We start from the raw sequence: 20,296 nt of genomic DNA on the forward strand, positions 1-20,296 counted from the left end.
GTATGAATTTGAGCTAAACCCTTAACTTCTCAGTTTACCTTATCTGTAAAATATGGCAATTAGATTGGGTGATGATCTTGGCCTATTCTAGCTGTGAATCCTACATGTATTTATGGTATGATCTATAGGTAGGTAAGAAGAGAAATTTCATTTTAGCTTCATATTTTAGTAGTAGACTATTTGGAATTGATCTTTGGTCTTGTAATTGATTCATAATTAGAGTAATAGCAATACTTCTCATAATATAACTGGATAAGGTTATTTGACTCTGAGATTTTGATTATGTAAATGATGTTTATTCAGGGTAAAATATTACCTCCTTTTCTTCTTTTTTTCCCCCACATGAAACACTTTCTTCTAACCTCTCTGCCTATCTAGATCCTACCCATCATTCATTTAAAAAATATTTGAGAGACTACGAGATGTGTTACTACTGTGTCAGGCACTGGAAGTGGCAGGAGGGGAGTGCTGGGAGAAGATAAGGACAGAAAATATATGATTGTTCTTGTTCTCAAGGATCTTGACTTCTTTTTTGGGGGGGAGGGAACAAGATGTAATACAAATATTTATAACACTATATGGTTGCATATGGTTAGGGCAAAAAAAGTGATTGGTATCTTTGCAAAGCCAAAAAAAACCTCTTTGTGAGCTTGCGTTGTCAGGAGTGTTTTAAAATCTGCAGGTTGACACCTACTAGCTATGTGACCCTGGGCAAGTCACTTAATCCCGATTGCCTCACCGCCCCCAAAGCATTTCTGTGTATAAAGTAGTATAAAAAAAGACTGTGAAAATATGACTCTTTGTTACATACAACTTGCCTTTAAAAATACATATTTTATAACAGAAATATATTTAATATATCAATATATTATATCAAATTATATAAATATAAAATAAATATTAATATTGGTATGATATAACCTAAAACACATATTTTAAAAGTGTGCCTATAAAATAAATTTTAACATTCTACTTTCAAAGTTATCTTGCTTTTCTGTCCCTCTTTCAGAGCTTCCTTCAATTCATTTTTTTTCTTTTACATTTTCTTTTACATGCTTCAATGGCTCTCTTTTCTTGTCCTTTTTATTTCTTATTTTTGGCAGAACTATGGATGGCACTCCCCTCCCCCCATTCCTCCTCCTAACCTTCTCCCTTCAACTGAAAAAATAGGAAAAAAAAAACCCTTGTAAGAAATAGGCATAGTCAAACAAAACAAAGTCCCACATCGGCCATGTCTGAACATTTTTGTATGTCTCATTTTGCACCCCGAGTCCATCACATCTCTGTTAGGACATGAGTTATTTACTTCATCATTAATATGGGAGCTAAGATTTGAGAAGGACTTTGAATGATAGAATAGAATTTTGATAGAAAAGGTAAAGGGAAAGATTAGATTTAGATTTGGAAGAGGGAATAAGCAAGGTTTGTTCCTGGGACGGTGAGTAAACAAGGCTGGTTATAGTTTATGCTCAGGAGTAGTAGGAGACAAGTTGGATTATCATCAAGATTGTAGATTTCAGAATGCCAGGTTAAAGAGTTTGGACTTTGTCTAGTAGACAATGGGGAGCCTTGGAGCCTTTTTTTTTTTTTAAACAGGCGAGTCATATGATGAAACTGATATTTTGGAAAGCCTAATTTGGCAGTACTGGGGAATGGTTTTGAGGAGAGATCCTGGAGGCAGAACACATAGTTCTCTGCAATAATCCGGGTGTGATGAGATGAAGACATAGAATTAGGGACAGGGATGTGCGACTATCGAAGGAAGACCAGATGACTTAGTGTGCCTGCTTATGGAAAGAGATGGATCCAGGATGGATGACTATAAAAATTGTGGAAAGTCTCTTTCTCTGGTGGAGGGGAAAAATGAATTTGGTTTTAAACATGCCAAATTTGAGGTGACATGAAAGTAGATATATAGGTATGGGTGTGTTAGAACAATAATTGTTAAGTTTTCAGTGTATTTACACCTCAGAAATTAGCAATCACTAGAAATTAGGGCTTGATTTATTGTTTGTTGAATATCTCTAGATTTAAGAAAGTGTTAATGATGCAGATTAAATTTAAAAGTGTTTGTTTACTTCCCACCCCCTACTCCCCTAGCCCAGTTGCTAAACTTTTACCAGCACCCTCCAGTATGGCTCTATAAACTTTTTTGTTGTTCAGTCCTGTCCCATTCTTTGTGACCTCTATTTGGGGTTTTCTTGGCAGATACTGACATTTTCTTTTCTAGCTCATCTTACGGATGAGGAAACTGTGGGGAATGGGGTTAAGTGACCTGCCCAGGTTCACATAACTAGTATCTGAGGCTGGATTTGAATTCAGGTCCTCCTGATTCCAGGGCAGGGGCTCTATCCACTGTGCCACCTTGCTGCCCCCTTTCTAAATATTGCTTGAGTTAATCAGCAGTTCAGTAGAAGGCTTAGGCAATGAAGTCATCATCAGACTGGAGGCCTGGTGACTGGAGGCTAATAACAACAATAATATTTGGTATTTATATAACACTTTAAGGTTTACAAAGTGCTTTACATTTGAGCTCACAACACACATGTTAATGGAATTTCCATTCCATTTGGGCCTCACAACATCTGTGAATATAAGGCAGTTGAAAATGCAATTGAAGGTTAGAAAAGAGAGAAGGGGCCTTTAATCCCATTTGTAGACTTTCATAGATGTGAGAGTTAGAGTGATGGGAGTAGGCGATTTCATAGCAGGACTGTTCAAGGTCCACCTTTTCCATCAGGCCTTACCAGACACATCCTTCAGTAATCTAGCTCCCTTTGCTGCATTTCCGTAGCACTTACTTTTATTTAATTTGTTGCATTTTGCTTTTTTATTTATGCTTCGGTCTAGATTGCAAATTTACTTAATCTAATTTAATAAACATTTATTGGACTCTTACTGTATGTAATAGGTAACCTGGAAGATACTAAAAGTGTTTAGCATGGCCCTTGGACTCAAGGAGCATATGGAGTTTTTGTTTTAGAATTCTTTTGTATCTTCCACAGCCCTCAGCCCAGGCCTTAATAAACACTTCAATATTAAGATTCTAGCCAAATTTAAAATTAAATTAATTTTTGACTGAGATGAATTATTTCAGTTTTTAAAGTATTTCTGGTAAAACCACATAGGTGACATTTCTAGAATGATTATATCCTATTGCTGTTTAATTAATAAGGACCTAATGTGTACAGAGCACTGTACTAGATGTGTAGGTTACAAAGACAAAAAAAAGTCTTCAAGAACTTTATTTTTTTGAGGGGGTATGTGTAGAAGGGTGTGGGTGGGAATAATATATAAATGAAAAATAATTTGACACTTCCAGAGAAAGAGATGACAAGTGGAAATACTCATAGTATAGGTCTTACATATGTGTATACATATGTGTATGTTTATAGATATCTATCTATATATATATATAGCCATGTTTGTTGCCTTCTTGGGGGGGGGAAGAGGAAGGCAGGAAAAAAATAAAGTAAAAAAATGCACAGCAGAGAACAGAAGAAAACCTAGAAGGAAGCAAAGAAAAGCTGAGTGGGTATATGACACTTGTGAAGGAAGACTTTATGACTTAGCATGCTTAGCTTTGGAAAGGGAATGAGAAGGGGAAGGTGACTTCAGGATGGATGGCTGTAAGGATTATGGTGCGTGGTGGTGGCAACTGAATGCCAGTTTCAGAGAATAGCAATAACCCAGTTTGACTGGGAGATAAATAGAGGGATTGAAAAGGGAGGAATATGAAACAAGTTGGAGGCAGAATGTGTAAGGCCTTTAAAGATTTGAAAGTTAAAAAATGCCAGGATGAGAAGTTTTTATTTTATCTTAGAGGCAATAGGGACAGATCAAATGACTACTTCTGGTAGGGACAGACCTGAAAGTATTTTTTGAACGGAATGTAGGGAAAATGTTTCAAATATTTTCTAATAGACATGGATAATTACATTCAGCTGTGTTGATGTTGCTAGAATTCCCCGATGCTTCCAGCGTTTTTGCTGTTGCCGCATCTGCTAGCATCTGCTTTTATCTACCTGGTGCAGTTTCTTCCTTATCATCATCCCTGGACTCTTTCCATCTACCTGTGTATCCTGTCTCTTTCCTTTAAACCCACTCCATCTTATCTGTCTCCTCTCCTCCCTTCCCAGCCCCCTTTGGTTCCCTTCTCTTCTCCTTCATTGCTTTCTCCTCTGCTCTAATCTCTCTCCTTTTTATTCATCTGTCTTATAACTCATCGCCTACCCAGCGTGATTTTTCTCATTTTTTTCTGCTTTTATACTCCTCAAAAACGTGTAGCACTTGGTCACAAAGGAATAGGAATGCTTTCGGTGGTCAGTGGTCTTGGCCATTCTACATTTTTTGTCATTCCTTTGTTATCAAATTATCAAGTATTAACTTCTTATTTTTTTGTTTTCCCAGCTGGGTGGCACTATTGGAGACATCGAAGGCATGCCATTTGTTGAAGCGTTCAGACAATTCCAATTTAAGGCAAAAAGAGAGAACTTCTGTAATATCCATGTTAGCCTTGTACCACAGGTAAGCTTTTAGAGAGTGCTGGATGTGGAGATAGAAAGACCTGGACTCAAATACTACCTCAGTCACTAGCTCTGTGACCATGACCAGGTCACTTGATCTCTCTGAGCCTTAGTTTTACTCATTGGTAAAATGAGGGATTAATAATAGCCCATACCTCATAGGGTTGTGAGAATCAAGTGAGAAGATGCATGTCAAGAGCTTTGCAAACCTTCAAGTGCTATACAAATTCAAGGTATTATTATTATTAATTTTTTAGTGTTTTTGTGGGCTTTTATCCTTTGCCTGTATTGAAGATTTAAAAGTTGAACCAGATGCTGCTGATGTTAGCTATTTGCACATAATATATAAATTTATTTACAAAATAAAGCAAGAAGCCACTGCAGATAAATGTCACTTCTTTGCAGCACAAATATTTCACTTTAGTGGATTTTTTTTTCTTAATGCAGGTCCATGGCAAATTTTCACTTGTTTACAAAATTTTTTACCACCAGTGATAGTGAAGTATATAAACTTAAAAAGATGATTCTGTCTTTTTTGTGCATTCTGCTTTTTAGTATTGGATTCAGACCCATCCCACTCTCCCTCCCAACATGTGTCTGAGATCTGTGATAAGATTTCCGTGGGAGGCACTTGATAGAAAATTTGATATTATCTATATTGTCCTCCTCTGAAGCCTGGATTAGTGAACACTGGTACAAAAGAAGCCTTAGCTAATTCACATCCACTTATCCTGAAAAGTTATTTATTTGTGCTATAAGAAAGTAGGCAGACTTCAGAAAAACCTGGAAAGACTTATATGAACTGATGCTGAGTGAAGTAAGCAGAACCAGGAGAATATTATACACAATAACAGCCACATTGTTCGATGACTGATTTTGATAGACTTGGCTCTTCTCAGCAATGCAAGGATCTAAGACAATTCCAGAAGACTCATGATGGAAAATGCTATCCACATCCAGAGAAAGAACTGTGGAGTCTGAATGCAGATGGAAGCATACTATTTGCTCTCCTTTTTTTTTTTTTTGCCATTTTGTGTTATTGCTTCATTCTCGTGGTTCCTCCCATTAGTTCCAGTTCTTTACATCATGACTAATGGAAAAATATGCTTAATGTGAATGTATAAGTAGAGCCTATATCAGATTGCATGCTGTTTTGGGAAGGGAGGAGGAGAGAGGGGGAGAAAATTTAAAACTCACAATCTTATGGAAGTGAATGTAGAAAACTAAAAATAAATTAGTTTAAAAAAAACAACAGACTTTTAGTTATATTTGCCAGAGATAGCCAAATTTTAATAGGCTCTACTTCTGTCTTAAGCTATCAAGTGGAAAAGTAATTATGTTATAAGCAATTGGAGGCTATGATTTTACAGGTTAAAAGAAATGGATAGTTGAGATAGTTATTGCTTAGTTAAATCATATCTCCAAAAAAGCTGATTTAGAAGTGCTTCATTTTCCCCTGATTTTCTATTTCAATCTGGAGAGTTATAGGGTGCTTAAATTACTTGTCTGTGATGATCAGACTCACTGGTGTTTGTCCAGATATCCACTTTATTTGATCACGGTGGACATAATTATTGTATGTATTTCTTTATTCTTTGTCTTGGGTAGGGCCATCCTACGTTGCTAAAATTTCAGCCTTTAACATTTCTCTTTCAGCCCAGTGCTACTGGAGAACAGAAAACCAAACCTACACAAAATAGTGTTAGGGCATTGAGAGGCTTAGGATTGTCTCCTGACCTGGTAAGTTTTTGTTTATTTGAATTTTAAAAAAAATCTGAATTCTTAGGCACTCCCTCAAAAATAGCGTTTCTATATACATAGCAGAAAACCCAAAGAGATTTTATAAGGAATCATGGAACTCTATTTCATGCCAATAACTTAAAAAAAAAGCATATAATAAATTGTACATATTACTTTCAAAACTGCCCTACTTGTCTGCTTTTTTTTTTTTTAACTTCTGTGGATTTAAAGAAATGCCTCTTTGGGGGATCACTATTGCTAACTTCTCTTCTCCCAACCTCCAATTAAAAGCTGGGAAAGGAAAAAAAAAACCCCTTATAATAAACTAGCAGAGTGAAACAAGATTCATCCCCTCCCCAATGGCCACATCCAAAAATGTATGACTGATTCTGCATCTTGAGTCCATCACCTTTATGTTAGGAGGTAGGTAACATAACTTATCAAAGGTCCTTTGAAGACATGGTTGATTATTGCATTGATTAGAGTTCTTAAGTTCCTCAAAGTTGTTTTTCGTTTCTGGGCTGATGTCTAACCTGCTAAATTAGTGAGAATGGGTAAAGGGTTTAATTTCTGTAGCATTTTTCACCCAAATTGCTTAATCTATGACAACAGTAGAACAGCATACCCACAGTTACATGTTGGGGCAGGATAGTAGGGAAAAACATAACATGGGGAGTCAGAAAACCTGGGGTTTAGCTCTCAACTTTACCACTAATGAATTATTTAATCTTGAGAAAGTCTCTCCATCACCCTGGGCCTCAGTTGCTTCGTTTAGAGTTAAGAGGTTGAACTAGAAGAAGTCTCTTAGTTGTAAAACACATTTTATAGCTGTATACCTTTTGTGTTTGGAAGCCGGAAAGTATGGTATTGTTCCTACTCCTCAACTAAGCATTTACATTCTCTTTGGATCATAGATGTCAAGCTGGATGGGACCTCAGAGGTCATATAGGCCAATCACCTCATTTAACAGTTGGAGCAGCAGACAAGGTTGCCCAAGGTCACACTGGTACAAAGTGCCAGAGCCAGGAATTGAATGTGAATCTTCTGACACTAAATTCAGTTATTTCCACTTTAATATACTACCCTTCCATTGTCCCACCCTGAAGTGCTATATTATTATATGGTACTATATGATATATCATTATGTATGATGTCCTCATATGTATATTATATATCATATTAAATATGATGTCTTTAAATGTATATTATCATAATACATAAAATTATGTAATGTTATGTGTTATATCATATAACATACAATTATATGAATACATAAAATATGATACATAATATATAAACAGTTATAGATATAAAAACATACAATAAGCAAAATATATAAAATAGATTGTATATACAATACATAAAATATGCACATATATTACATTATATGATATTGTATATTATATGAAGTGGGCTATTATTATTATTTTCATCATCATTATCTGTTTTTGGTGATAGTTTGACAGTAAGACCTATCTTTTGAGAACTGAGTCTCCCACAATGAATGTGGAGGCCTTCCCTCAGTACAGTAACCCTGCTTAAGATACCTTTTTGTATTCCTGAAGTAACTACTTAGTACCTCTCATTACTCAAATATTATTTCTGGTTTAAACTACAATGCCTTGAGATAATAAGTAATCTAAATCCTTTCATAATAGTCTTGATCTCATCTTTAGTGAAGCAATGTTTAAACATGTTCTGTTTTTTGAAATATTTTTAAATCACACTTTCTTCTCTTTACAAGCATTATTTTTTCCCTTCTACCTCCCCTGAAAACAAAAGAAAAACAAAACTCTTGTAACAAATATGTTCAGCCGAGCAAAACAAATCCCCACATTGGCCCTATCCAAAACTCATGTTTTTGTCCTTTTTAAGGCTGTTACCTCTCTGTCAGGGGATCATCATCAGTCCTCTGGAATCATGGCTGGTGATTGCGTTGATCAGGATTCTCATAGGATAACTTTAGTTATCATTATATCTGAATTTATGTATTATATAATTATATATCAACACATGCATATATGAGTTACTTTGGAATTCAGGGCCTTATCCACAGATTTGGTATACTGTTAAGTAGAGCACTGTATTTAGAGTCAGAAATTCTTGGTTTAAATCCTAATTTAGCTCCTAAGTGTGTGACCTTAGAAAAGTCACTTTATTTGAGCCTCAGTTTTCCTTATCTGTAAAATGGGGATTACAATTCTTGCATACCAGCTCATAGGACTTTTTAAAATGAGGATCAGATGAGACAATGGATATAAAGTTATTTTACCCCCATAAAATTAATGTACTGTATAAATGTCACTACTATTAATGCATTTGTTCATGATTTGGACCAGCTTCAAAGTCTCTTACAGAAAAGAGCATGCTCCTTTCTAGGTCACAAAGTGAATGATTTATTTCTGTATCACTGCATTTTATCTCCTGTTCTCCTGATGACTGATTTGTACCTCGTTGACTTTGATACAGATTGTGTGCAGAAGTTCAAAGCCCATTGAAATGGCTGTAAAGGAAAAGATATCCATGTTTTGCCATGTGGAACCTGAGCAGGTTGGTTCTGCCCTCTGGATTTCATTGCTCCCATATTCCATGCCAATATGGTGCTGCCCTCAATGTACTGCGGGATGTTTTCACAGCCTTTTGCTGACAGACAAATGAAGGCTTTAGGGAATTCATAATACTATGCATTCTCTCTCTCTCTCTCTCTCCCCCTCCTCCCTCCCTCTCCCCCCCCCCTTTAGAGGGATAGGTTTGATTATACCAGTTTCACAGATGGAGTAGAAGTTACATTGCCTAATGCATCACCTTCTGGTTATAGCCAGAAATAAATGATGGGATTTCTAATCCCATAATGCAATAGATCTTGATTTAAGGTCAGGGCAAACATCTTGTTTATGGTTCAGTGCCCAGGCATCTTGAACCGTAAACCAGACCATGTCTTTTCCCCCTACCATTTGCAGAAGATATATGAAGATAAGAAAACTCAAGGTTATGCAGCATAAAAGCCAAGAAAAGTCCTGTAAAATAAAGCATCCTTTCACCAGGCTAAGAAAGGGTTAATTTAGTTTTGTGAGTGTTTATGTCATAGTCTCTATTTCTGTGATTGATTAACGGTTGGGGATGGTATCATGAGCCCTGCTGTCTGCCCCCCTTTCTCCCTAGGCTTCAAACTTCAAGTTGCCTTTTCTCTGATCAGTAACTTGTGTGGGAGGAAAAAAACAAAACAAAATCAAAACCATGTTTTCGCCAGACGAGTTAATTCACACTCTCATCTCTAGAGGTCTAGACTTTGTAGTAGCAGCTAGGTGGCTCTATGTATCCAGTGAGCACAGGACTTGGAATCAAGAAGACCTGAGTTCATAATCCAGTTAGATGCTTGCTAGCTGTGTGACTCTGGGTAAGTCACTTAACCACTGCCTGCTTCAGTCTCCTCAAATGTAAAATGGGGTTAATAGTAATAATACCTACCTCCAAGAACTGTTGATCATACTTGTAAAACGTTTAGCACGGTACCGTGTAGGTGCTTATATGCTCCTCCCCAACTTTCCTCCCTTTTGTCTCCTTCATTCCCTCCCTCCCTCCCTTCTTTCCTTTCTTCTTCCCTCCCCTCCTTTACTCCCTCCCTTTCTTCTTCCTTGCCCTGCTTTCCTTCTTCCTTTCTTCCTTTTTTCTTTCCTTCCCTCTTTCCCTCTCTTCTTTCTTCCTCCCTCTCTCCCTTTCTTCTTTCATTCCTTCCCTAACTTCTGTAGGTTTGAGGGACCTTCCAGATGAGCATTCATAAAGTGTGTGATAGCATTAATTGTTGCAGTCTAACTTCTAGACAAATCTTTCTTGCCTGCTATTATGGAACAACAAAGCCCCTTCCCAAGATCAAAGAATCTTGAATTTGGGAATACACATTGTCTTCCCTTATTTTCATTAGAACCTGGATTCAAATTTCTCTTCTGATACATCTTTTTTTTTTTTGGTGAGGCGATTGAGGTTAAGTGACTTGCCCAGAGTCACACAGCTAGTGAGCGTTATGTGTCTGAGGCCGGATTTGAATTCAGGTCCTCCTGACTCCAGGGCCAGTGCTCTCTCCACTACACCACCTAGCTGCCCCCATTAGTCTCTTTGACCCTCACTTTCCTCACATGTAAATTGGGTATAATAATAGCTAAAAATTATCACATACTTTAAGGCTTGTAGAGTTGCTTTATACATTTTACCTCATTAGAACATCAAGAACAACCCTGTGAGGTGGGTACTAATATTATTATCTCCATTTTACAAGTCAGGCAACTGAGACTTAGATTAAGTGACGTGGTTGGGGTGAAATAGGTAGTAAGTATCTGAGGTGGGATTTGAACTCAAATCTTGCAGTCTCTTGATCCAGTGTATCAGATTTCATGAGTTATCTCAGTTGAGAAGAAAGTGCTTTGTAGATCCTGAATTGATGTATAAGGTATGTGTTGTTACTTGAGTTATTATTGTTTGGTCTGATTATTTGGATGTTTTTTCCTTCTGCAAGTCTGCCTTAGTGACCCTTTCAAAAATTATCATTTCTTAATTTTTTTTTTGTCCACCTTCCCACCTTGTTAGTTCATTCGTGCCCATGCATTAAGCATTTTTTGGTTGAGGGATTTAGGTCAGTTGTAATGCAGAACTAACTGATGATTAGAGCTTAGTCGGCATTAGAGGGCAAGAGTGAGAGTTACTGGAAAACTTTGACCTGCCACAAATTGGAGAATACTGTTCTAAAGTCTAAGCAAGCATATCTTACCTTCAGAACCCCCCCAGTCTTCTCTAGCACTCCCTGGCCTTGAGCTTCTAAGTCTCCTACCTATTGTTTCAGAATTCTGTCAGGGCAGTGAGGTGGTGCAGTAGATAGAGCCCTGACCCTGGAGTCGAGAGGACCTGAGTTAAAATCTGGCCTCAGACACTTGACACTTACTAGCTATGTGACCCTGGGCAAGTCACTGAACCCTATTGCCTAGCCAAAAAAAAAAAACCAAACCAAACAGAATTATCTGTGAAGTAGTTGACTACTTTTGAGTATGTCAAGAAGTTCAAGGGAATATTTTGGGTAATTAGTATGTGTGATATATTTTGTTAATTCTTCCTTTTTTGTTAATTAATTCTGGAAAACTTTGTACCACTCCTATTTTTCCTCTAATGATTTATTAATTTTTTTAATTATTCTGAACTTCACAGACACCAACAAACATGAACATTTCCATATACAGAGAATAGAAAAAACTCTGTGTGAAACCACAAAACTCATTATGTACAACTTTTTTTTTTTTAACATGAAAGCAATCTAATATAATCTCACAGAGTCTCAGGAACTGAAAGGGATTTCAGAAGCCATCTAGCTCCACTTCTAGGTGAACAGACATGCCTTCCCTTCTACAACATACCTGACAAAACCAGCTCTTAATGTCAGCCCCAATAGTGTTGCCTTGGAGTCTGATGAAAACCTTGATAAGGATACCTTTCGCATTCACACTAAAAGCTCCTGTTCATTTTAATCTCTGGGATTGGGTGATTGACCTTCTTCACCCAGAAATAACATTAATAACAACAATAATAAAAATAAAATAATTATAACGTTCAGCCAGAACCATTTTCTAATATGCTTTTATGATTTGTCCTGGACTCTTCTAGCTCTCCCTGCTTGGGAGGTTTTGTGACTGGATTGATTCACAGTGCTTGTATGTAAACATTTTTTTTAAAAAAGCACATACTCTAATCAGCTTGTTAGTTCCAAAGCTTTATCTTCTCTCTGTTGCCTTGTGAACAAGGGTCTGCTCTGATCCTTTTAATCACTTCTGTGAATTTTATTTAAATGCTTCATTGTTGTTCATGTCTTTCTTCCTTTATTTTTGGCAGGACATCACTGTGTTTAATCCCATTCTAGGTTTTCTAGGTTTAGGGAATAGTAATGAGTTAAAGGCCTCAGAGGTGAGAAAGCACCTGACCTATTTGTCAGATAGAGTCATCCAATCTGGAGGGGAGTAATATCAGTTAAATCAATAAAGGGGAAGAGGTTAGAGAGAACCACAAGGCTTTGGCCTCTTTGAAGTGAAGAGACCAGATAATATTCAGAAGGTTATTTGTCAGAGTTGAATCCATACCAGAGAAGTCCAATGATGTAGGAGGCTAAATCATTTATTGCAAGTCAGAATGGGGTAGTTAAGGACATGGGAGGAAAATATTTGCGGTGGTCACTGTGGGGGACAAAATAGCAAATCAGAGAAGGATTGTCAAGCATCAGTAAGTATGTAACTTATTTTATACACCATAAATCAGATGAAATTAGTAGGGGGAGAGAGAGAGAGAGAGAGAGAGAGAGAGAGAGAGAGAGAGAGAGAGAGAGAGAGAGAGAGAGAGAGAGAGGGAGGGGAGGGAGGGAGGGAGGGAGGAGAGAGAGAGAGAGAGAGAGTGTGAGTGTGTGTGTGTGTGAGAGAGAGAGTGAGTGAGTGTGAGACTGTCAAGAAGTTCAGCAATCTTGACTTGGAATAGGCATGAATTGAATAGTAGAAGTGGATCCCACAGGATGGGGAATGACAGAAGGTTAAGAAGGTAAGGAATTCTAGGATAGTAAATGATAAAACTTACTGCTTTTATTGTGTTGTACCTTCTAGGATTGATGAATTTTCATATGTGTGTTTTTTAAATAATGCCTGCAAATCTTGCATAAGTCAGCAAAGTTATCTAATTATAGAATTTTTTTTATTACACATGAAACCTAGTGACAGTAGGTTTAACAGTGACATTTTGACTAGAATAAATATTAAAATGACATGCAGTGTTTCTGAGCTATCAAGCTGTCAAACATCTAGACGGGTTAAGATCCTTTTGATTGCTAAATTTCCCCCGATCCATAGATGTGTCACATACATTGCCATATGCTACACAATTTCTGCCTTTTCAGGCACATACTAAATGGATGTAACTTTCTTCTATTTGCTTAGATGCCAATGGAAAGGCATTTGATACCCTGTACAGGAAAATGTATAACTTTGGTGAAGTTGATTTCATCAGGCTTGGGGGTATGGGGTGGGATGGGTCTGTCTGCTTTGAGAAAGATTGCAGTTCTGTCCTTTCTCATTTTTGTGTGATTCTCATCTACATTATTCTTAAAGGCTTTCATAGAAGGATTCCAGTGTGTTGGAGGCTTCTACAAGGTCTTTCTACAAACAGGGTGTCCCATGATATACCCAGCTGTTTCTAATTCTCACCATATGACTAACCTGCTTCCTTTTTCTCATACCTTCAGACATATACTTAGTAATGCTTTAATTTTTTTTTTAATTTGGAACTTAACCCCCCCAAAAGAGAGAACATTTCTTTTTCTCTATGTAAACATACCCAAAAGAACATGAAAAGGATTCTATATGAAATTATCAATCTATTTCATACCACTTGCTTTTTTTAAAAATTAAAAAAAAATTTTTATTTTTAGGCAGTTGGGGTTAAGTGACTTGCCCAGGGTCACACAGCTAGTAAATGTCAAGTGTTTGGGCTGAGGCCGGATTTGAACTCAGGTCCTCCTGACTTCAGGGCCAGTGCTCTATTCACTGTGCCACCTAGCTGCCCCTGAGGATTTTTTTTTTTTACTTCCATGGTTTACATGCCCAGTAGTGAGATTACTGGATAAGATATGGGACAGTTTCATCACTCTTTTCTCCTTCATAATTCCAAATTGATATCCAGAAGAGTTTGTTCACGTGTCCACCACCAACAGCTTGTCATCCCGTAGCCATTCCAACATTGACTGATGCCATTTTTGGTCACATTTTCCAACTTGCACGGTATGAGGTAAAACTTAAGTTGTTTTAATTTGCCTTTTTCTTACTATTAGTGATTTAGATCATATTTCATGGGGATTATAGTTTATAATTCTTTTGAACCTTCCATATCCTTTCACTAGTTCTCTGTTGGGTTCTTGGTGTTACATGTTTGTGTCAATTCTCTATATGTTTTAGGTATTTAGACAGTTATTGGTGTTATTTGATGCAAACTTTTTCTCACTAGCATTTCTTTCCTAATATTATCTTTATTGATTTTATTAATGCAAAGTCTTTTAAATTTCATATAGTCAAAATATCTGTCATATCTTTTATTATATAGTCTATTCCTTGTTTACTTGGGAATTCTGCCCTAGCTGGAGTTGTAAAAGGTACTTAGTCTTGTTCTTTTCTGAAATAAAATATATTTTTTTGATGTGGCCTTCATAGTCAGGTCACAGCCATTTTGCACTTATTCTACATATATCTCTACCTCTATACCTATATCTGTACATATATATCTACATGTACACCTTTACTTCTATCTGTCTACATCTAGATCTAACTGTATCTACATCTATTTGTCTACAGTTACATCTTTATATAGATATATAAATCTGTCTTTCTATTTAGAGCATCTATCTCTCTATCTATCTCTCGAGCATCTAAGTGTTTTTCATAATAGTAACTGTGCTAACCCCAAACAAGACAGATCCAACCCTAAGGAGCTTACATTCTGATGGAGGAAGACTACGTGAAAGTAAGGGAAGCTGGAAAATGTATGGTTTAGAGATGGCCTTCTAGAAGTCAATCTTAGATCTGGGCAAGATAAAGCAGCAGCTAACTTGTCAGAGCTCAGGGTGGTTCCAGTGATGGAGTCCAAGTTTCCAATGAGGAGGAGATGAGAATGATGGCTAGACAGACATATACAGAATAGTCTAAACCTAGTTTCAGCCAATCTGCTTTCAGTTTTCATAGCAGTTCTTATGTAAAGACAGACCCAACACTGGCCCAGGGTGATAGCTAGAGTATCCTTTTAACTGTCTTTCTTCCTTCCATCAGGGTTAAGTGACTTGCCCAAGGACATACAGCTAGTAAGAATCTGAGGTGGATTTGAGCTCAGGTCCTCCTGACTGCAAGGCCAGTTGCTCTATCTACTGAATCACCTAGCTGCCTCTAGAGCATCCTTTACATTAAGAGGCTTGAGCTTTAGGGTTAGGGTTTGGTTCATGTAGAGGGCATCAGACCCTTCTAGAAAAGGTACCAAGTTCTCCCCTCTCCAGTCCAGCTGCCAAAGGTCTTATCATGTCACTCTACTCAGTAAATCCAAGTGGCTCCCAGTTACCTCCAGGATCAAATATGAATTATTTTACCTGGCATTTAAATCCCTTCACAATCTGGCCCTTTCTACCTTTGAGTCTTGTCATACTTTTCTCCCTTCCATATACACTAAAAGGCATCTACACTGGCCTATTTCACACAGGACGCTCCACCTCCTAACTCGTGCCTTTGCATTGATTGTAACCCACACCTGGAATGATCACCCTCCTTACCTAGGTGTCCTGGCTTCCTTGTCTTCTTTTGAGACTCTAAGTAAATCTGGCCTTATTTACCAGGCCTTTCCCAGGTCTTCTAGCTATTAGAATCTTCCCTCTTTGATTATAATCCCAGGCCCTGGTACATAGTAGGGACTAAATAAAAACTGACTGACGCATAACTGGCGCCTGATACAGAAGAAGCTTAATAAGCGCTTTATTGAATGGAGTTGAATGAGGACATATGTTTTTAATAGGGGTGGTTTTTTTTTTTTGGTGAGGCAATTGGGATTAAGTGACTTGTCCAGAGTCACACAGCTAGTTAGTGTTATGTATCTGAGGTCAGATTTGAACTCAGATCCTCTGGACTCCAGGGCTGGTACTCTATCCACTGTGCCACCTAGCTGCCCCTAGGATTTTTGAAAGATAGGAAAAATTAGCGCTAGGAAATAGGGAGAAGAGAGAGAGAGAGAGAGAGAGGGAGAGGGAGAGGGAGAGGGAGAGGGAGAGGGAGAGGGAGAGGAGAGAGAGAGAGAGAGAGAGAGAGAGAGAGAGAGAGAGAGAGAGAAAAAAAAAGAGAAAGAAAGTGTGACCCTGGGCAAATTATTTAACCTCTTTCAGTTTCAGTTTTCTCAATTGTAAAAAGAGGGTTGGACTAAATAAAGATTCCTTCCAGATATGTAGTCTGTGATGTTATATTACCAGATGTGTTAAAGTTCCTGGCTTAATAATCCAGACAAGTGACATTTTTATATTCAGCTTTGCTCTCATTAAAGAAGTCCGAATATTGAGATAATACATGTAAAATTCTTTGCAAATGGTAAAGTGCTACAGAAATGCCATTTGTTCTTATTAATACTGTGATTACGTAATATCTAATTACAGTTGTCATCTTTTTGGCCCTCTTTCATTCCCGAGCTGGTAATAGGTATCATAGTAGTATTGTAAAGTTTCATATTAAAGCCTGTCCTGTCAAACTAAAATGTATTCTCATAATTAACAGGTTATATTCATCCATGATGTCTCTTCCACTTACCGGGTGCCTGTCCTTTTGGAAGATCAAGGTATCGTCAAGTATTTTAAAGAGAGATTGGACCTGCCTATTGATGATCATGCAAGTGATTTGCTTTTCAAATGGAAAAATATGGCTGACAGGTATGGTAATGAGGTCATCTCTACAGGAGTAAAATCTTGTTAGAACACTAGTGTGTGGAAGAATAATGATTTGATCTGCAGTCTATCTTGGTATTTCCTAGCCAGTGAGCCTCTTGGGTCTATGAAATTATTACCCAGAGGCCTACGAATCTGTAAGTTACAAAATTGTGTTTGTTAAATGACAGAGTTAATCAAGAAGCAGATTTACCTTCTGGACACTGAATAAATAAATACTTGGCACGTAGTTTGAATTGGACCTGTAATTTCATTGGTGTATGGCATTCCTGGTGAGGAAATGCTTCCTACTAGGGCGTATCAGTACCAGCTCTGCATTTTTCAGAATTACTTGGCAGTCTAAGTGGTTAAGGTACACACCGGCAATGTTAGGCAGTGTCAGAGATAGGAACTGAACCCAGGTCTTCCTGACTGAGGCCACTCAGCTTTTCATATGTGCCTTGCACATACAGATACAAATAGAAATATAAATAAGGATGATAGCTAGTGGGGATAAATTAAATGAGGTTTTTTTTTGAGGATGAGGGAGACATGGAAATGTTTGTAGGCTTCCTGAGTATCAATATATTTCTATCAATATCTCTATAGATAGAGATGTAGAGATAGAGACCTATAGAGATCAATGTGTCTATATATATAGAGATAGATAAGAACATTAATATAGATATAGATCTATATAAATTTTTCTTTCTATATATTTATATATAGCTGTATCTCTGTAGATTTTTATTTACATCTCTATCTCTTTCTCTATATTTCTGTCTTTATAGATCTCTCTCTCTCTCTTTCACTTGATTTACATATATATTGGCAGCAGGGTTTGGGTCCAAATATTTAGGGAACTCCTGGTATGGAAACACCCACCAGCATGTCTGTGACTTAGTGTTGCCCGGAGATCATGGATTATACATTTTTAGAGCTGGAATGGACCTTAGAGGTCCATCTGATCCAATTCCTTCATTTTATAGGTAAACTAAAACTTAGAAAGGTTAGGTGATTTATCCGAGGTCGCACATTAAAATGAACCTTTGTTACCCTTGGAATCAGTTCTCAGCTCTATAGTCCCAGCAGACCTGGGATTAAAACCCAGGCTTTTTTACTTCAGTTTTAGCCCTTCTCCCACTCTTCCATGCTATAGGTTAAATGATTTTTTCCTTGGTAGCTCAACCAGTCTGTATAAGAGGCAGGTCTTGAATCCAGGACTGCCTGACCAGAACTGCTAACTTCATGCACTATGTCTCTCATATGATGACTTTTAAAAATATATGTTAGGTGCTGCTGTGGTTAATAAAATACAAATTTATTTAAAGTGTTACTAAATATTCATAATAGCTTTTTGCTGTTATGTATCTTCAATCAATGTATATGAATAATATAGCTATTAATTGTAGAAGAAGACTGAAATTTTTTTCATGTAAAAAGAGTTCTTATACTTGAGAGGGGGATAGCCTGATGCAATGGAAAGAGAACTAAATTTGTATTCAGAAAATGATCCTAAATTTGAATCTGGGTTCCACCACTTTCTGCAGTGTGACCTTGGACATTATTCTCACTAGGCCTCACTTTTCTTATCTTTAAAATGAGTTGGGTAGACTAGATGGTCCTTAAGGTTCTTTCATCTCTACAGCTGTGAGCCAAGGAAACTTTGCTCTGTCTGGATTTATAATAAGCTTTATTTATAATAGAGGTGTGTTATTCTTTTTGAAGATTTCTGGTACTTAGGATTTTTCCAAGCTTATGCAAAGATATATTTGAAGGAGATTGACCTTCAAAAGATGTTCTAAAAAGCTGTATTTTTTCTCTTTCTTCATGAACTCTGAAATTCCTTTATCTGATTATAATCTATTATTATTCCACTTTTATCTCTGTCTTGCAACCCCAAACTTTCATCTACAGCATGATGTGACCTCAAATCCTCCTCAGTTCTTTACCAGACCATCTCCTCTGCACTGTCTTCCCTTCTCCATTTCTTTATTTTTTTAAATTATTATTTATTTTTAACATTCATTTAAAAAAAATTTGAGTTCCAAATTCTCTCCGTCCCTCAAGCCCACTCCCTTGAGAAGGCAAGCATTATGATATTAATTATACATGCGAAGGCATGCAAAACGTATTTCCATATCAATCATGTTACAAAAATTAAGAAAGCAAGAAGAATAAAGTGTAAAAAGTATGCTTCAGTTTATATGAACTGATGCAAAGTGAAGTGAGTAGAGCCATGAGATCATTTTGCATAGTAACAGCAATATTGTATGATGACCAGCTGTGAATCACTTAGCTGTTTTCAGCAATACAATGATCCAAGACAATTCTAAAAGACTCATGAAGAAAAATGCTGTCCACCTCCAGAGGAAAAACTGATGGAGTATGAGTGCAGATCGAAGCATACTTTTTAACTTTATTTTTCTTGTCTCTGTTCTTTTTTGCAGCATGGTTGATATGGAAATATGTTTTACATGATTGCACATGTATAATTTATATCAAAGTGCTTGTTTTCTCAAGGAGGGGGAGCAGAGAGAGGGAATTTGGAACTCAAAAATTATAAATGAATGTTAAAAATTATTTTTACATGTAATTGAGAAGAATAAAAACGTCCTTTAAAAAGGAACGTGAAAACAGAACAAAAGTATGCTTCAACCTGCACTCAGAATTGATAGACCATTTCAGTTCTACATTGTCTTATTCTTTTAAGTCCTTTGCCCCCTATTGTATCACTCATCTTTCCCTGCAAAGCCTCAGCCTTAGATTATTCTCCCCTTTGCTCCTACACCCATACTGCTAAATGAAGCTGGAGAAAATCATGAAACCATCCTGTGTGATTTTACCAGAAATTTATGTTATATAACCTCAACTGGGCCTCATTGTTGTAAGGCAGTCCTTTTATGCCTCCCTCAATAACTCACTGTCCCACTCATCTAGCAGGTCTTCCAAATTTTTTTTACCCCTTCTCAAACCTTTTATACCTCTCCCTCTGCCTTCCCTCTCAGCTGACAGCTTTGCCTCGTATTTTACAGAAAAAGTGGACGCCATTTGCTGAGAGCTCCCTCTTCTCACCTCTTCCTCATATTACATCTCCCAGGTGTCTTCTGTCACTGTCTCCTTCACTCCTATCTCACATGATGAGGTGGCCTTTCTCCTTGCCAAGGTTAATTCCTCTGCATGGACAAGGGATCCCCTTCCATCCTGTCTTCTCCAAGAGATTGCCTCCTCTATCATCCTTGCCCTCCCACTTACCTTTGGTCTTTCCCTATCTTTTAGCTACTTCCCTACTGTTTTCAAATACTCCCGGGTCTCCTCCTTCCTCAGAAGAGCTTCCGTCTCCTGGATCTTTTCTTACCTATCTGATTGCTTCTTCTCAGTTTCCTTTGTTAGATCTTCATCCAAGTCATGCCTGCTAACCTTGGGTTAGCAGGGCTCTGTTTTGGGACCTTTTCTCCCTCTACACTATTTAACTTGGAGATCTCATCCCCTCCCAGGGATTCAGTTACCATCTTAATGGTCCTCAAGTCTGCCTCTCTAGCTCTAACCTCTGTGCTGACCTTGAGTCTTTCAT

At 37.4% G+C, this 20,296-nt stretch overlaps 1 protein-coding gene across 3 annotated transcripts in view; it reads left to right on the plus strand.

Moving 5' to 3' along the window:
• Window positions 1–20,296, plus strand: part of CTPS2 (CTP synthase 2) — a 132,435-nt gene that overhangs the window by 18,435 nt on the left and 93,704 nt on the right. For all 3 annotated transcript variants that reach the window (XM_021007476.2, XM_078146091.1, XM_078146090.1), the window contains exons 5-8: window positions 4,411–4,527; window positions 6,183–6,266; window positions 8,736–8,816; window positions 16,577–16,728. In XM_021007476.2, coding sequence (XP_020863135.1) covers window positions 4,411–4,527; window positions 6,183–6,266; window positions 8,736–8,816; window positions 16,577–16,728 — 434 coding nt within the window. The remainder of the gene's footprint in view (window positions 1–4,410; window positions 4,528–6,182; window positions 6,267–8,735; window positions 8,817–16,576; window positions 16,729–20,296) is intronic.

This window comes from Phascolarctos cinereus, unplaced genomic scaffold (assembly GCF_003287225.1).
Source record: "Phascolarctos cinereus isolate Bilbo 61053 unplaced genomic scaffold, phaCin_HiC Scaffold_726;HRSCAF=1367, whole genome shotgun sequence".
Lineage (NCBI taxonomy): Eukaryota > Metazoa > Chordata > Mammalia > Diprotodontia > Phascolarctidae > Phascolarctos > Phascolarctos cinereus.